We start from the raw sequence: 14,153 nt of genomic DNA, 5'->3' as shown, positions 1-14,153 counted from the left end.
CAGGCAGCGAGAACAGGCTGCGCTCCACCAGTCCCCCAACAGCCCACGAGATCCCAGGCAATTCACACTCCCCCCCCCCCTCTTCCCCCCCCCCCCCCCCCCCCCCTCATTGTCCCTTCCTCTTTCTCACCACGTTCGAGCTGTGCAGAGCTGTCCTGTTGGAGCACATTGTGGATCGAGTTTCAATCTCCCAGCCTCATATCTGTCAGACAGATCAGGGCCGAGGTACTCTGTACTCTGTTATCAAAGGGCATACCTGACTGCTTCCACACATGTTCAACTGATGGGTTCTACAGGCCGTGATCGTCCAAAGGCTTTGTGTCTGTGTGCGTAGTCTGCATCGCATGCCGATTAGAATGTCCGAGTGGACATCACAGTGACCATGTGTGTTTGCACATTTAAGTTGGTTAACAAGCAAAATACATTTACACAGACCAGACCTACTAGAGGGACTGTCTTGCCCAGGCAACTCCAAGAGTTATTGGGCAGCAGTCTGAGATGAAAGCGGGAGGTCGTGTCCAGGGCTATGATTACCCGTTTCAATGAGCGCCCCTGCTGCTTCCTGGTCCAGGATATGAAAATGTCCCCGAAAGCCCAATCTGTCAGATGCCCGGTTCCCTCACAGGGTCCCCCTTAAAACCTGGTGTGTCACAACAGAGACCATGGCCAGGAGGACTCAAGTGATTTACCATGCTCCTAGGACCTGACAGTGGATTGAACAGTGGATCCAATACAAAAAGACATGCGCTCTCCCATAACTCATTTGGGTCAATCCTGTTAACCGGTGCCTTTTGGACCTGGTAACTTCTGAAAACAAAATTATTTATTTTTCATGTTTTTAACATTTAATCAGGAAAGAGATATGTTTAACTGTTTGGAAAACATATTGGCCAAGCTCATGCACTTAAATCCTATAATTATGGGCATTTCGTTCAGACATGGACCATTACATTATTCCACCCTGTTAAGACATATGAATAACAATCACAAAGTTTAAAAAAATGTAAAGGCATAACAATATTTACCTTTTCTTGTCCATTATATGTCCCTTGTTGCAAATACATGACAAATATTGTATGCAACTTATTATGTTTACTACATTTTCTAACAATATTTCCACCCTGTTAGCTGTACACACCTAACAGGGTGGAACCTAAGAGGGGGGAATTTTGTTAACTATGTTAGCCCTAAGCTCTGTGAGTGATCATGATCTAGCTAGCATGAGACCCTACATGTATACAGCCTTTTAATTCTTATATAAAACCATATTTGAAATTGTAAAATGTTATTTATTTTCTTAACAAAGTAGCCTAACAGGGTGGAAATTTAAGGTTGTGACGAACAGGTTGACATTATGAAAACTTGGAAAAAAGATGAATCTGAAAGTTCATACTAACTTCAGTTGGCCAAGTTGAATTCCTGACACAGGAAATGATATAATTTCATGAACTTTGTGTCATGGGAAGTGTAGGCTATTTTCTTAAGAGGGAAAAAACTACAACCTAACAGGGGGTGGAACTTTTTTTGGGGGACACAAAGTAAATCCCCCCAAATAGGGTTAAAAATTTTTTTTTTTTTAATAAAAAAATATGTCTAAGTAGAAAGATTTTAACTTGGTCTACAACATAATGAGCAAATAATTTGAATATTTTATTATTTAATGACTGATATTTATTGTAAGAGTTGATCATTTGTGATGGGGACATGGCAAAACATGGGCAAAATTAACATGTGTACAAAATACAAAAGTGGTTAAAATACAAACTAATTGTCTTAAAGACACTTTTTGGTTATTTATATGATAAGGAAGACCTACACCTATAATTAAAGCCTTTTAGAATAAACATTTGTAACATTTTACAGCAATTATGAAGTAGGATTTCCTGGGGACATTAAAAGGCACCGGTTAACAGGGATTGACCCATTTTACCTGTATATACCCGTTTTGGGGGTGTATTATCTTATTATCTTACTGCATCTTATCTGAAGATGCAGTAAATATGCTGAAAATTAAGCGTTTTATCTTTGTGCGTGTGTGTGTTCTGAAAATGTTCTGAATTTCTTTTAGTTTTGCTTCCCATCCTGCTTCTCTGGTTGGTGACTGTAGTAGTAGAGAGGTTGTTGCCCTCCTCCCACTGGGAGTGGGGAGAGGCCAGGTGATAGATGAACGGACAGGTGATTGATGTCCCCACCCTGTACCATGACGTGGGGTATTAGAGGTGTCTGCCCGGGTGTGAAGGCCCTATGAAGTTCAGCTCCTCACCATGCCAGTGTGAAGGACCAGGACGTCTCACAAGGGCTGAATTGATAGTCCCTGCTCCCTGTGCACTACGGTTCATCCTTAATCCTCAAGGAGAGAGAGACAAAGGGAGAGAGAGAGGGTGATTGAGAGGGTGTTCGGAGGCTTATGTATGTTCCCACATCCTGGGCAGTCCTGGGTCTGGGTTTTTTTTACCCCCACATCTGGCTCTGGGGGGGGGGGCAGCAGGGGACCCCCTGGTCAGGAGGTTTACCCTGTGAGAGGAACTGCACTCTGCCCTCTGATCCTCCCCCTCATCTCTAACCCTGCTGAGAGAGTACCCCTAACACAACCTCAGGCCTTCGCTCCACAGGCTTACGACCAATTGGGTCTGGTTCTGCTTGTCCTTGTTCTTTGGGGCTGACCTCCCATGATAGATGGATGCACAACATCAGCAGCGTGAGACTGGGGTTCATAGTCACACCACTGTTGTGTCAACACGATGTCCTCTGTGTATGGGAGGAACAACACCCTGTTGGAAGGCTAGCCCCAAACCAAACACATGTTCTGGGTAACAGTTTGTTGGAGGGTTTGGTCTGGTCTGCTTCCCTGTGATGGGAATGAATAGGGAGGTCTGTCGTTTTAATTAAATCGATCTATTTTTGGAGTAATTGAAGAGTAACTTGGTGGAATGTGCCCTGTGAAAGTCATACACCTCATCATTTCCGAACCCTTGTCAGGGGAGAAGAGTACACTCAGGTAGAAACCTCCCTTCTGAAACGCAATTATCCTGAGTTTAGAATTGATGTATTAGTGCTCTGAGGCAGTCTGTTAAGACAGTGTCCTATTCAAGTTCTGGATTTCATTTGTTTTCAGAGTGGGGGTTTTCACTGTGGGCTGACTGGTAAAAGCACTTCATGCCTCAGGTGAGGGAAAGGAGATGATGCCTTCTCTGTTTGGAGTTAGTGGTGTGACTAAGTGAAGCATAAAGACAGGAGGGAATGTTGACAGTGTGTTCGGCATGGTGGATGCTGAACGTCTGTACTGGGCTAGCATGAGAGATGTCCTTCAGAATCTCAGGGGGGGGGGGTTGGGGATGTGTGTGCACATTTGATTTATTTTGTGAGCAATGGAGGATTTACTTGATGTTGTTTATCGGGAGGATGAGGGAGGAGGCAGGAGACGAAAAGAGTTATGGCCTAGAAATCCAATATTGGGGCAGGGCACTATGTGGAGACAGCAATGCCCACAGTCTATATATACATCCATTTAATCCAGAGCCATACTGGGGTGCCAAGCAGGTGGACTGGCGGAGGCATCAATCTTCAAGTTATCCTCACCAAGCAGATATGTGGAAGCCTTTGGAATGAGGCCATCATGAAGACACATTTCAAGAACCCACAAGACATAATTCAGTATGCCTAACACCAGCGTCATTCTAAAGAGCTTAACTCAAATGAAGGGGTTGAAAACTGGTTTTGATAGGTTTGATTTTTCCCACATCACAGCCTTGATAAATTTGTTGTTCATGTGGCAGGTATTGCAGCACGACATGTGCAGGCTCATATAATACACGCCAGGCTGTATATCCAGAAGATTAAGCTGTTTTCAGAGGTGACAGACATGGCTGGATCGGGTCCAGATCATTACATATTTGCAGGCAGAGCATTTTTCAACATGGTGGTCCTTGGAAACCCCCCCTCCCCCCTCTCTCTCTCTCTCTCTCTCTCTCTCTCTCTCTCTCTCTTTCTCTCTCTCTCTCTCTCTCTCTCTCGTCTCTCTCTCTCTCTCTCTCTCTCTCTCTTTCTCCTATCTCTCTCTATCTCCCCCCTCTCTCTCTCTCCCCCTTCTCCCCCCCCCCCTCTCTCTCTCTCTCTCTCTCTCTCTCTCTCTCTCTCTCTCTCTCTCTCTCTCCCCCCCCCCCCCCCCCCCCCCCTCTCTCTCTCTCTCTCTCTCTCGGGTTTTCTCTCCTTTGCCATGTTATCGTACCTGCATGGCTTTCAAGGATAAGGCAGGGGTCACAGGTTGTCTATTCTGACGTGTGATGAGGGGAAACAATATATGACATGTGGTGGCCTGCTTCCAGATCTCAGAAAGAGCAAAACTCTTAACTAGAGTTAGCAACTCAGGTCCTCCCTCCATCCCTCCTTTCCTGTTGACTGTCTCTGATGCAGCATTGGCAGAGCCACCATCTTGAAGGTGTGGCGTGTCGTCCTGGGGATTAGGCCTGTCTGTCAGTGACTGGCGCCTGCCTGTCTGGCCAGGACCTCCACTCGACCTTGGGCTCCCAGAGTGTGTGTGTGTGTGTGTGTGAGGAGACCCGATGCCAGTCTCCAATCTCTGCCCCCCCACATGAACCCCTTACATCCTAAGATCAACTCTGACATTCCACTCTGGCCCCTCCCAGTGTCAGACGGTGAGCTGCGCTGAAAGGCGACACGGTCTGGTTGGGTTGAGTTCTTTACAAGCCTCGCGGAGGTCGTAGGCTGGATCAACACGTAGCAGCCGTACCAAGGCAGACCGATGCTTCACTCCTGATGGAGATGGACTCTTGTCAGTCACTCGTTTCCTGGAAGAGGTTGATACTGTATGTCGTCGTTATCCTGGGAACTGGGTTTATTGGCCTGGGTTATTTGGGTTAGGGTTAGGTTCTCCCTGTGCTTATTAAAAACTCTGGAGGGGAAATAGATTTGTATAACAGTCCAGACTTACAGCCACTAATGGCTGAACCCCGAGCAGACTGGGGCCGTTCACTGTCAGATGATGGTGTATGTGCACACACACACGTGTGCAGACGCACACACACTCCCAGTCCTGGTGGAACAGCCGAAGAGACCCAGAGGGTAAAGTGAATGAGTGTTTTCAGCTCATTCAGGAGAGGGCTTCCATTCACAAGGATGTACTGCAGAGAGTGAGACAGGGAGACAGAAAGGCTCTCAGGATAGTGAGAGACAGACACCTCGAGGGGATAAGGTTTGGTATGTGGCCTTTAAGGTAGCATTAGTTTCATCCTTGTATAACTCACTCTTCTCTGTAACCATCCAAAAAGACTCTAGGGTTACCTACTTTGCGGTCCTTAGTCGAGGCCTCCCCTGGCTCCTTCTCTTCTCCTAACCCCCCCCCCCCCCCCCCCCTCCTCCCTGCACAACCAGAGCCTGATTCTAAAGGGTGTGAAATATGAATACCCTGATTAGTTTGTTATGAACTTCCCCGGTCGGCGTGGAGTAGCAGTCGACCTGGAGCCACCTGATCCCCGGTATGCCCAGGCCCCCGGGGTGTCAGCCGAGCGGCCTGGCCCTGCCCGGGGTCTTCAGGAGGGGGGATCGTGTCTCCCTGTGACTGGCCCCCTCTCCCCACTCTCACGGCTCCCTTATCAGGGAAGGGCACTTCCACCCCTGATCAGGGAGAATAGAAAGCAATTAGGCCGGGCTGGAACATCAATGGGACATTCAGACTGGCCTTGCTGGTGATTAAACCGTTATCTGGTCTGCCTAATGTCCCACTTTTTTTCCCAATTGTGTGTAAACAAAGGTGGTTTCGTGTTTAGGGAGGTCAGATCATCCGTGAAGCTTGGTATAAATGCCGGCCAGGAGGGGGAGATAAGTTGGAATGGTTGGCATCACTTACCTTGATAACTGACAGTGTGTGTGTGTGTGTGTGTTCCAGGCTCCTGGAGGCCGGGGGCTCCAGCGTACAGAGCCTGTCTCTCTCCGACAGCCACCTGGCAGAGCTGGACGGTGACACGCTGCGCCTGTTTGGCCCCGGGGCTCTGGAGGCCCTGGAGAGAGGCTGGGGGGTCCAGACAGCTGGGGCCGTCACGGTCATAACCTTCCGCTACATCCACTTTGACGCCATCGTGCCAACACTGCCACGCATAAGAGTCAAGTTCCCCAATTTAGCGGTGAGACACAGAACACAACCAGTGAGATTTGTCCCTTTGGGACCGTTCATAAGGAGGAGTGACTGATGGTGTGCTCCTCCCTCTCCTTGCAGCATCTCGTCTTCCTAGAGAGCAACCTCAGCCGTCTGCCCCAGCTGGCAGCGCTGGCCCAGGTGAGGCGTCTGGACCAGCTGACCATCCACCCCGAGGGCAACCCCGTGGTCAGCCTAGCGCTGTGGCGCTCCTTCCTCATCTACCGCCTGCACCACTTCAACTTGCAGAGGGTCAACGGGCTGGAGGTATAGGGACCGGGGGGGGGGGGGGGATTTTCAAAAATGTTTTTGTTTTTTAACAAGCAAGAAAATGGTGTATTCTATTGTGTATATATTCACATTGAAATTCAGACATTGACTTGAGCCCCAAAGCTGTATGGCTTACTTAAATAGTGTTGCAAGTAACCTAGACCCATGTCAGAATGTCAAAATGCAAAAACACAAGAATTAAAATTTTGGGACAAGGGAGGTCAAGTTCAGTTTGTGATGGTGAATTGGGCACTCCGGGACGGTGCTGGGACAGTGACGAAAAAAGTTAGTTGCGAGCCGTCAGTCTGGGGTCCGGGGGGTCCGGCTGGACAAGGGGCCAGGGGCCAGTACTGAGCGCATACCGTAAGTTGCAGTTGATGTGTGATGCTTTGATTGGTTTTATTTTAATAACATATTTATTTGTGTGTCTGCTCCAGGTGACCATGAATGACGTCATCACTGCCGAACGTTTGTTTGGGACGTTAGGCCACATCGCTGCCACAGAGACCCCTCGCTGTCGTCTGCTTCTACTGCTGGAGGAGTCCAGGTGAGCGACACACACCTCTATAGACACACACAGAACATTGTGCCCGAGGCCTGTGTGTGTATTTGTTTGTGAAGGTGCCAGTGTAACTATATAAGTGTGCCTAAGTGTGTGTGTGATTTGTTTGTGTGCCTGAGGGTGTGTGTGTATGTGAGAGAAGCCGGGTATGCAGGAGCCAGGGGAGTTAGGGTGGATACCTGGCACAAACACACACACACTGTACACAATCCTCCCTGTAGCCAAAAGCTCTTCGCTAAAAATTGCTCATGGTCACTGAAGCACAACCAAGCAAAGTGAAACATGCAGTTGAAGCAGCTCAGAGACCACCTAGTTGCAGACTGGCTGCCCCCAGTGCTCTAACAGAACACTGAGTGAACAACGTTGACAACTGGCAAACACGCTGCCACTCAGCCCTGGTGTTCACTTCCTGTCCCCCCTGCGCCGCCCCTCAGCCCTGGCGTTCACTTCCTGTCCCCCCTGCGCCGCCCCTCAGCCCTGGCGTTCACTTCCTGTCCCCCCTGCGGCGCCCCTCAGCCCTGGCGTTCACTTCCTGTCCTCCCTGCGCCGCCCCTCAGCCCTGGCGTTCACTTCCTGTCCTCCCTGCGCCGCCCCTCAGCCCTGGCGTTCACTTCCTGTCCCCCCTGCGCCGCCCCTCAGCCCTGGCGTTCACTTCCTGTCCTCCCACTCGGCGATGAAGAACACACAACAGCTCTGAGGGGATGATTGTTTTCAGATCAGTAGTGAAATCACAGTGACTTCAGATAATTTTGTCCGATCCCTGTTTGTTTCAAGAAAATAGCTTTGCCCTCTCAGGAAGGGTTTGTTGCATATGAACGTGACCCCGTGTTGATTTTCGATATGGGTATGGACAGGTGCTGTATCGCAGGCTTCAGCATGAATCTGATGACTCAGCTCCATTCGTGCAGATTGTTCTGTAGTTGTTCACCCAGGTGGCTGGAATGCACTTAACATTTCTTTCTGTTTTTGAATAGGACATTTCGGATCAATGAAAACCCTAGTTTCTCCTTGAGCAGACTTCTCAAATGTATTGATGTCGTCCAGACTGAGTAGCCACCCCTTCCATGTTGATTTGATTCAGAAACATCTGTCAGTGTATGAAGCCTGTATCAACTCTTCCCCCTTCGTAAAAAAAAAAAAAAGTACTCTCTGACAAACTCCCACTGCAGCCACAGAAGTCAGGAGAACCTCCTGAGAGCTGGAGAATGTCGTTTTTGGATGTGATATTGTAGTTCTCTGAGGGAGGTTGAAGATCTAGTCCAGACATGTAGAACCCTGAGTTATGGATGGAACCGTCGTGTTTAGGTGTGGACACTTCCACAAGGGACCATGTAATCACATGGTCCTAACTTTGACTGTACACAGGACTGAACCACCTCCGCATGAGTTCGGTTTAATTTACTTGCTCTCACTGATAGCAAGACAGGTCTGTTTGGTGGATACACACCCTAGTCAGTGGATTCATCTTGGGCATACTATTCCTATCTCTCTCTTTCTCTCTCTCTCTCACCACAAACAGGTATTTTAGCCTCCAGCCTCCCAAAATGCCTGTTTTAGAGTTCAGGCTGCAGCAGCAGCTACATGTTGGAGCAGTGCTGTAATCCAGGAGATTAATAATGAAAGACAAGATAGTAGCGTCTGATGTAAAAACATCCTTTAATAATGTTTCTCCTCTCCTGTACATCTGTATCAACCTTTCCCTCCTCCCAAGGATGAAGCTTAACACATGGGCTGTGTGGGGGTGGGGGTCCGAGGGCACTAACTAATCTGGTTTTTATCAAGATATTGTTCTTGTGACAGTTTTATCACTCCCAAGTCATTTCTGTAGGTGTTACTTTATGGGCTTCCTTGGAATCGTATTTAGTATCCAGTTTTGACAAATGTCTTAATGCAGCATGAGTCAGTGCAATTATCATGCCTCTGAGCTTGAAGTGTGGTACTTTGTTAAAAGTAATATTGATGCCTACATGAGCAATGGCACTGCTCTCGGCATGGTTATCAGATGTCTAGATGGTCTAGCTGAAACTGGTAATCCCCATGTGTTCACTCCACCACCCACAGTTCCACTTTCCCTCCGTCTTACTTACTATCTCTGCATCCTTCCCCATTTCTCCCTCTCCCCAACCCTTGGCCTGCCTCTCTCTCTCTCTCCCCTCTCTCTCTCTCTCTCTCTCTCTCTCTCTCTCTCTCTCTCTCTCTCTCTCTCTCTCTCTCTCTCTCTCTCTCTCTCTCTCTTTCCATCTCCCTCTCAACCCCCTCCGTAGGAAGCGTCAGCTGCAGTTCCTGCTGGACGGCCGTGGGCGCCGGGCGGGCCTCAGCCCTGAGGAGCTGAGAGAGAACGGCAGGCTTCTGGGGGAGGGCCTGAGCAGAGCGCTCTTCAACTACCCCAGCCGAGATTGCAGCGCAGAGAGTCCCGAGGTCAGTCCAGACACACACACACACACTAGTACACACAGCAGTAGTATAAAGTACGGGTTTACCGTGTGTGACGTGGTGGAGGAGATGTAACCACCCGCTGCCCTCCCTCTCCTCAGGAGGGCGGTGTGGAGTCATCGGAGCGCAGCGCTGTGGCGGAGCAGTACCTGCGTGAGCTGGTCCAGAGGGCCTCTGACACCAACCTGAAGGGCGAGGCCCTCCACAAGCTGTGGCCCTCAATGTTCACAGACATGGTGAGGGACTGCGTGCTGGAGATGAAGGACCAGCCAGCCTTCCGCCAGGCCTCCCTCGCTAGGCTCTCCCAGAGCAAGTGAGGGGAGGGTGGGATTAGGGCGCCCAGGAAGACAGGCCTCTTCCATGCAGACCCACAGCTGTCCCGCATACAGATCCATCTGGAGCACTTAACTCTAGCGCAGTCTCACTCTCCCCCTCCGTTGTACTACGTCTAACCTCTCGTTAACCCCTCTAACTTCAATATTCCCCGATCAAGTCTTTAGAAATGTCTTGAAGGTTTTTTCCGAAACTGAACTTCTGTCTTCTGGAGATGGACTTCTGGAGATGGACTTGTCGTTGAGGCCCCTCGTGACAGAAACCTCACGGTTGAATGTACATGTTCACAGAAGTGACTACTATATCAATGTCTGTTCTTAGTTTGTTCCCATGTAAACTGTCTTGCAGTTCAGAATGGTCCGACCGGCTGAAAGACTTTGTGACTGGCCATTGTGTGTGTGTGTGTGTGCGCGCGCATCGCCACCCTTAAGGAACACTCTCTGCACTTTAAGATGACTTCTGTTAGCTTTCAAAACGAAAGACTCTCCTCACCATCATCTCCAGCAGAAGGTGACTGTAACTGGTCTCTCATTGAGACTAGAATGTTTGTTTTGGTCTTACGTTATCCTCTCCCATGTCACTCTCTGTCACACTCTCTTGCCTGGGCGGGCGTGGTGCGAAGCTGGCGTGACACGAAGGGCACAAATGACACGTTTTCTTTGAGGACCGTTTATTTTCTGTAACGTCCTTAGTATTAAAATATTCCCTAACGCTAATGTTTTCTATATATGATTTGGCTGTTTATTGACTCTGCAGGGGGAAAAGAGCAATTATCTCGACACAGCAAAGGAAGAGGCTCCCAGAGGTGTCTTTCATCTTTTGGTTTGTTTTTCTCATAAAAAAATAAGCATCAATACACAACATCTATGTTAAGTCTTCTGGTGCTCCCAGGGAAGGATGCTATCTTATCTAACACTTATCCAGGCTGACAGTCCAACCGGAGGCGCAGTTATATTTGGGTCCACCTCTCGAGTACACTGTAGCACTCCAGTTTAACCCCTCTTGCTACCTCTCGACTCCTTTGATTATCTTTGACATTATCTTTTGATGTTCCCTCCCAGCTCTGCACAACATCACAGGTGATCTGGAGCTGAGCTTATGCTATGAGACAGGAGCTCTCCCTCTGCATGTTGTGCCATGCTCAGGAAGGTCCAGGGCTTGCTCAGGGTCCTGTGGGCTGGAATGTCCCTGTAGGCATAGTGAGAGCATACAGTACCTGGGGCCCGTTCCATTCCGGAGAGGAATTTCCTTGTACAGTAAGTGCTCTTTTTCAGATCCCTTCCCAGATCTGATTATAGGGATTGGGATTGGGTAATTGCCATGGTAGATACACCAAGGAGTAGGTGGGCAGAGCCATGTCTGAGGTCTGGGAAGGATATTGAACAAGGGTTTGTTTAGGAATGGAATTCAGCCCTGTACTGTACTTGCTGCACCTCACTCATCCAGCTCTCCCTGCTCACCTCACACCCCTCTCTCACCACCCCCCCCCCAAAAAAAGAGGCCCCAACTAGCACACACACAGTCAGTCAAGAATTACCAAGATGTCCAACATCAACTGCAGCCTTCTGTAGCCTTAAGGAGGAGTGGTGAAAAGGGAATCTGGATGTGTCTAAGAGAATAGTGACGGGTCAGTATTAGAGGTACCCCAAAGGTTTTCCCTGGAATGCTAAATGCCCAACTGGGACTCAAAGTGCACTGTAAGCTCCAGGCACCCAGTCATTTCTCCACAGCCCTGGCTCCTCCATAACTGCCTTACTCAGAGGTAAAAACGCAGTTAGTAACTGGAGCTGTCAAACACTTTTGACATTTGCTGTTATTGCATATTTACACAGTACAGAGCGATTTATATCTGCTAAGTTCTAATAAGAGCAAGAAAGGGCAGTGCCTTGTTTGTTTCCCTTATCGACGGGTACGTTTACATTTTGACATTAATTACATGTCATTCATTGTGCAGACGCTGTTATCCAGAGTGACATACAATCGTGCGGATAGAATGTACAGTTGCAAATCAAAGATCAGAAGTGCGCAGTTCTAATAGTATTTCAGTGATAAAAGTCAAGGAACAGTCTGTATTTACCAGGCACAGTGCAAAATAATCACATCTCAGCGAAGTAAAGATGTGGTAATGATAAGGTAGCGTGATAATGACTGAAAAATGCGCAACTATTTCAATACCATACCAACTTGCAATCACTCAAATGGCAGGAGGTTGGTTGTCGCCCCAAAGCTCTTGTCTGAGACATGCAAACAAACACACGGCATGACAAGTGACAGCACGCTCAGAAGAGAGAGAAGAAGAAGAAGAAGAGAGAAAAGAAGGAAGTATCTCTTGGCGTGTGGGGTGTTAAGAGATGCTGCCAGGGCCCGTGTTCCCAGGGCTGGAGCTGGGAAGGGACCAACCAGCAGAAGTCCATCATGAGGCCCATACGACTTAATGAGTTACAACTAGTAACTGTGTCTGAATGCTGGACAGACTTTTACTCTGACAGAGTACTTGTTCCCTGCCAACCGTAAAGACCAGAAGGGCGTGAGAACTACAATTCCTAACGTGAAGTCCGTTCTGAGAGTTCAGAACTCTGGGACAGACGGACCCGGCTGAATTCAGAAAATAAAACAAAGGATGACCACAGAGAAATCTACCAAGAAACATCTTGAAAAGACACATTGGGAACTGGAGCGTCTCGCGAAGCAAACTCTTACAAAGTTTCTATTTCTGTAAGGTTCCCTGTTAACACTGCAGGATACAAGCAAAACAGCAGGGGTGTTTGCAGTATCGCAGACCTACATAGTATCTGTCATGTCAAAAGGTTTAATTAATGTTGTGACCTGAGAATATCATTCCATGTAGGGACAACCGTCAGGGAAGAATATGCCCTCTAATCTGCTTGATCCCTTCATACCGGCTAGAGAAGAGAAAGCCCCAAGGAACACCAACTGCTCAAATCAACGGGAGTTGGGAGCACTTTTGAATGATTATTACACTCACAAATAATGATTCAGCCCTCTGAGGAGCCGTTAGAAAGGCCGAGGGGTGCTGAAGACGCAATTGTGTTTTTTTTACTGTTGATTGTTCTTCTACAAGTACAGTCTTGCACTTTTTGAGGCTCATGTTGTTTTAATTTGTAACTTGTATAACTGCATGCTCTTATGGGTCTTCCCTTTGGCACTTGTTTAGTTTTCACAATGTATGCTTCATGTTTTGGCTGCTTGCAATGTTTGGGACTACCTCGTTGTTATGATCAGTGACCTATGCTCTTTTGTAAAGCTCTCTCTTGAAGTCGCTTTGGGTAAAAGTGTCTGCTAAATGCATAAATGTAAATGTAAATTGTGATCACCAAGAGTTAACACACACTCTGTCTTCGGGTGTCGGGCAATACTTATGACTCAAACATGTCCTGAATATCACTGTAGACTAATGACAAAGGCTTTATTCTACTAAAGACCAAAGAGAAGTACAAGACTAGCAATGTATGTGGTATTTAAGTCGCTTTTGTAGATACTTTAAACAAATAAACCCTATGACAGCCAATTCATTCATTCATGAACTCAATTAATCAAAGAAATGTCACCAGGCTTTACATTTCCATGGCAATATTTATGTTCTGTTCTCTTACTGACAGAATGATATCATTTGAGTGATACACAGAAAGGCTTATGCAAGTCCCCCATTGTGCTGGTTTCATATAGAATTCCATGTATTGATGGACCACAGCACTAGCACATAGTCTGGTTTGTGTTGTTGTTTACTTGCAAGCATGACACAGATACAACGTGACAGAACGGTAAACAAACATACTCGTTTGGCTGTTAGGCCAAAGAAGCAAAGACGCTATGGTTACCATATAGGTTCACTCAGTGACATCTCAATGTAATGTAGGTTTTTACTGTAATGTTGTTTTTGTTTATGGTTATCGTAAGACGTTACGGTGAAGTGTTAACAGAGTAAGTGATAGCAGATGGACAAAATGTTGGTGTTCCATAAAGTGGTGTAAAGCTTAGGAAGCAGCTGTTGACCCGAGGGGATAAGTAGTGTTGCTTGTGTGTGTTTGTGAATGTGAGTGATTGTGATTGTGTGCATGCCTGTGTGCTGGCTTAGGAAAACACCTGCCACCACTGAACAGTCCACCAGTCTGGACCTCAGGCTCTGTCGGCTCCACCTCACAGGGCAGAGTGTTGCTTTCTCTTCTGAACGAGCTCAGCACATTGTTTATTGTGAGCTGTCGTCTGATGACAGGACCATGCACATTTTTGTGTGATGACCCGGAGCCGGTTCAAGGCGGTTCATTTTTCCAGACCTGGTCTTGTAGGGTTTGAATGGGTCATCCGGAACAATAGTTCATTAAGATGCTTTAATTGGAGTGCGGTCACCCGTGAACTTGGTTGTGGAAACATGGGGGTTAAAGG

At 47.7% G+C, this 14,153-nt stretch overlaps 1 protein-coding gene across 1 annotated transcript in view; it reads left to right on the top strand.

Moving 5' to 3' along the window:
- Positions 1–12,848, top strand: part of LOC124482007 (leucine-rich repeat-containing protein 49-like) — a 13,258-nt gene extending 410 nt beyond the window's left edge. The window contains exons 2-7 of the mRNA XM_047042329.1: positions 4–57; positions 5,906–6,140; positions 6,233–6,418; positions 6,859–6,968; positions 9,248–9,401; positions 9,518–12,848. Coding sequence (XP_046898285.1) covers positions 4–57; positions 5,906–6,140; positions 6,233–6,418; positions 6,859–6,968; positions 9,248–9,401; positions 9,518–9,733 — 955 coding nt within the window. The 3' untranslated portion in view covers positions 9,734–12,848. The remainder of the gene's footprint in view (positions 1–3; positions 58–5,905; positions 6,141–6,232; positions 6,419–6,858; positions 6,969–9,247; positions 9,402–9,517) is intronic.
- The last annotated feature ends 1,305 nt before the right edge of the window (positions 12,849–14,153 follow it).

Source organism: Hypomesus transpacificus, chromosome 19 (assembly GCF_021917145.1).
Source record: "Hypomesus transpacificus isolate Combined female chromosome 19, fHypTra1, whole genome shotgun sequence".
In the NCBI taxonomy this organism is placed as follows: Eukaryota; Metazoa; Chordata; class Actinopteri; order Osmeriformes; family Osmeridae; genus Hypomesus; species Hypomesus transpacificus.
This window is presented reverse-complemented; position numbering and strand designations above follow the sequence as displayed.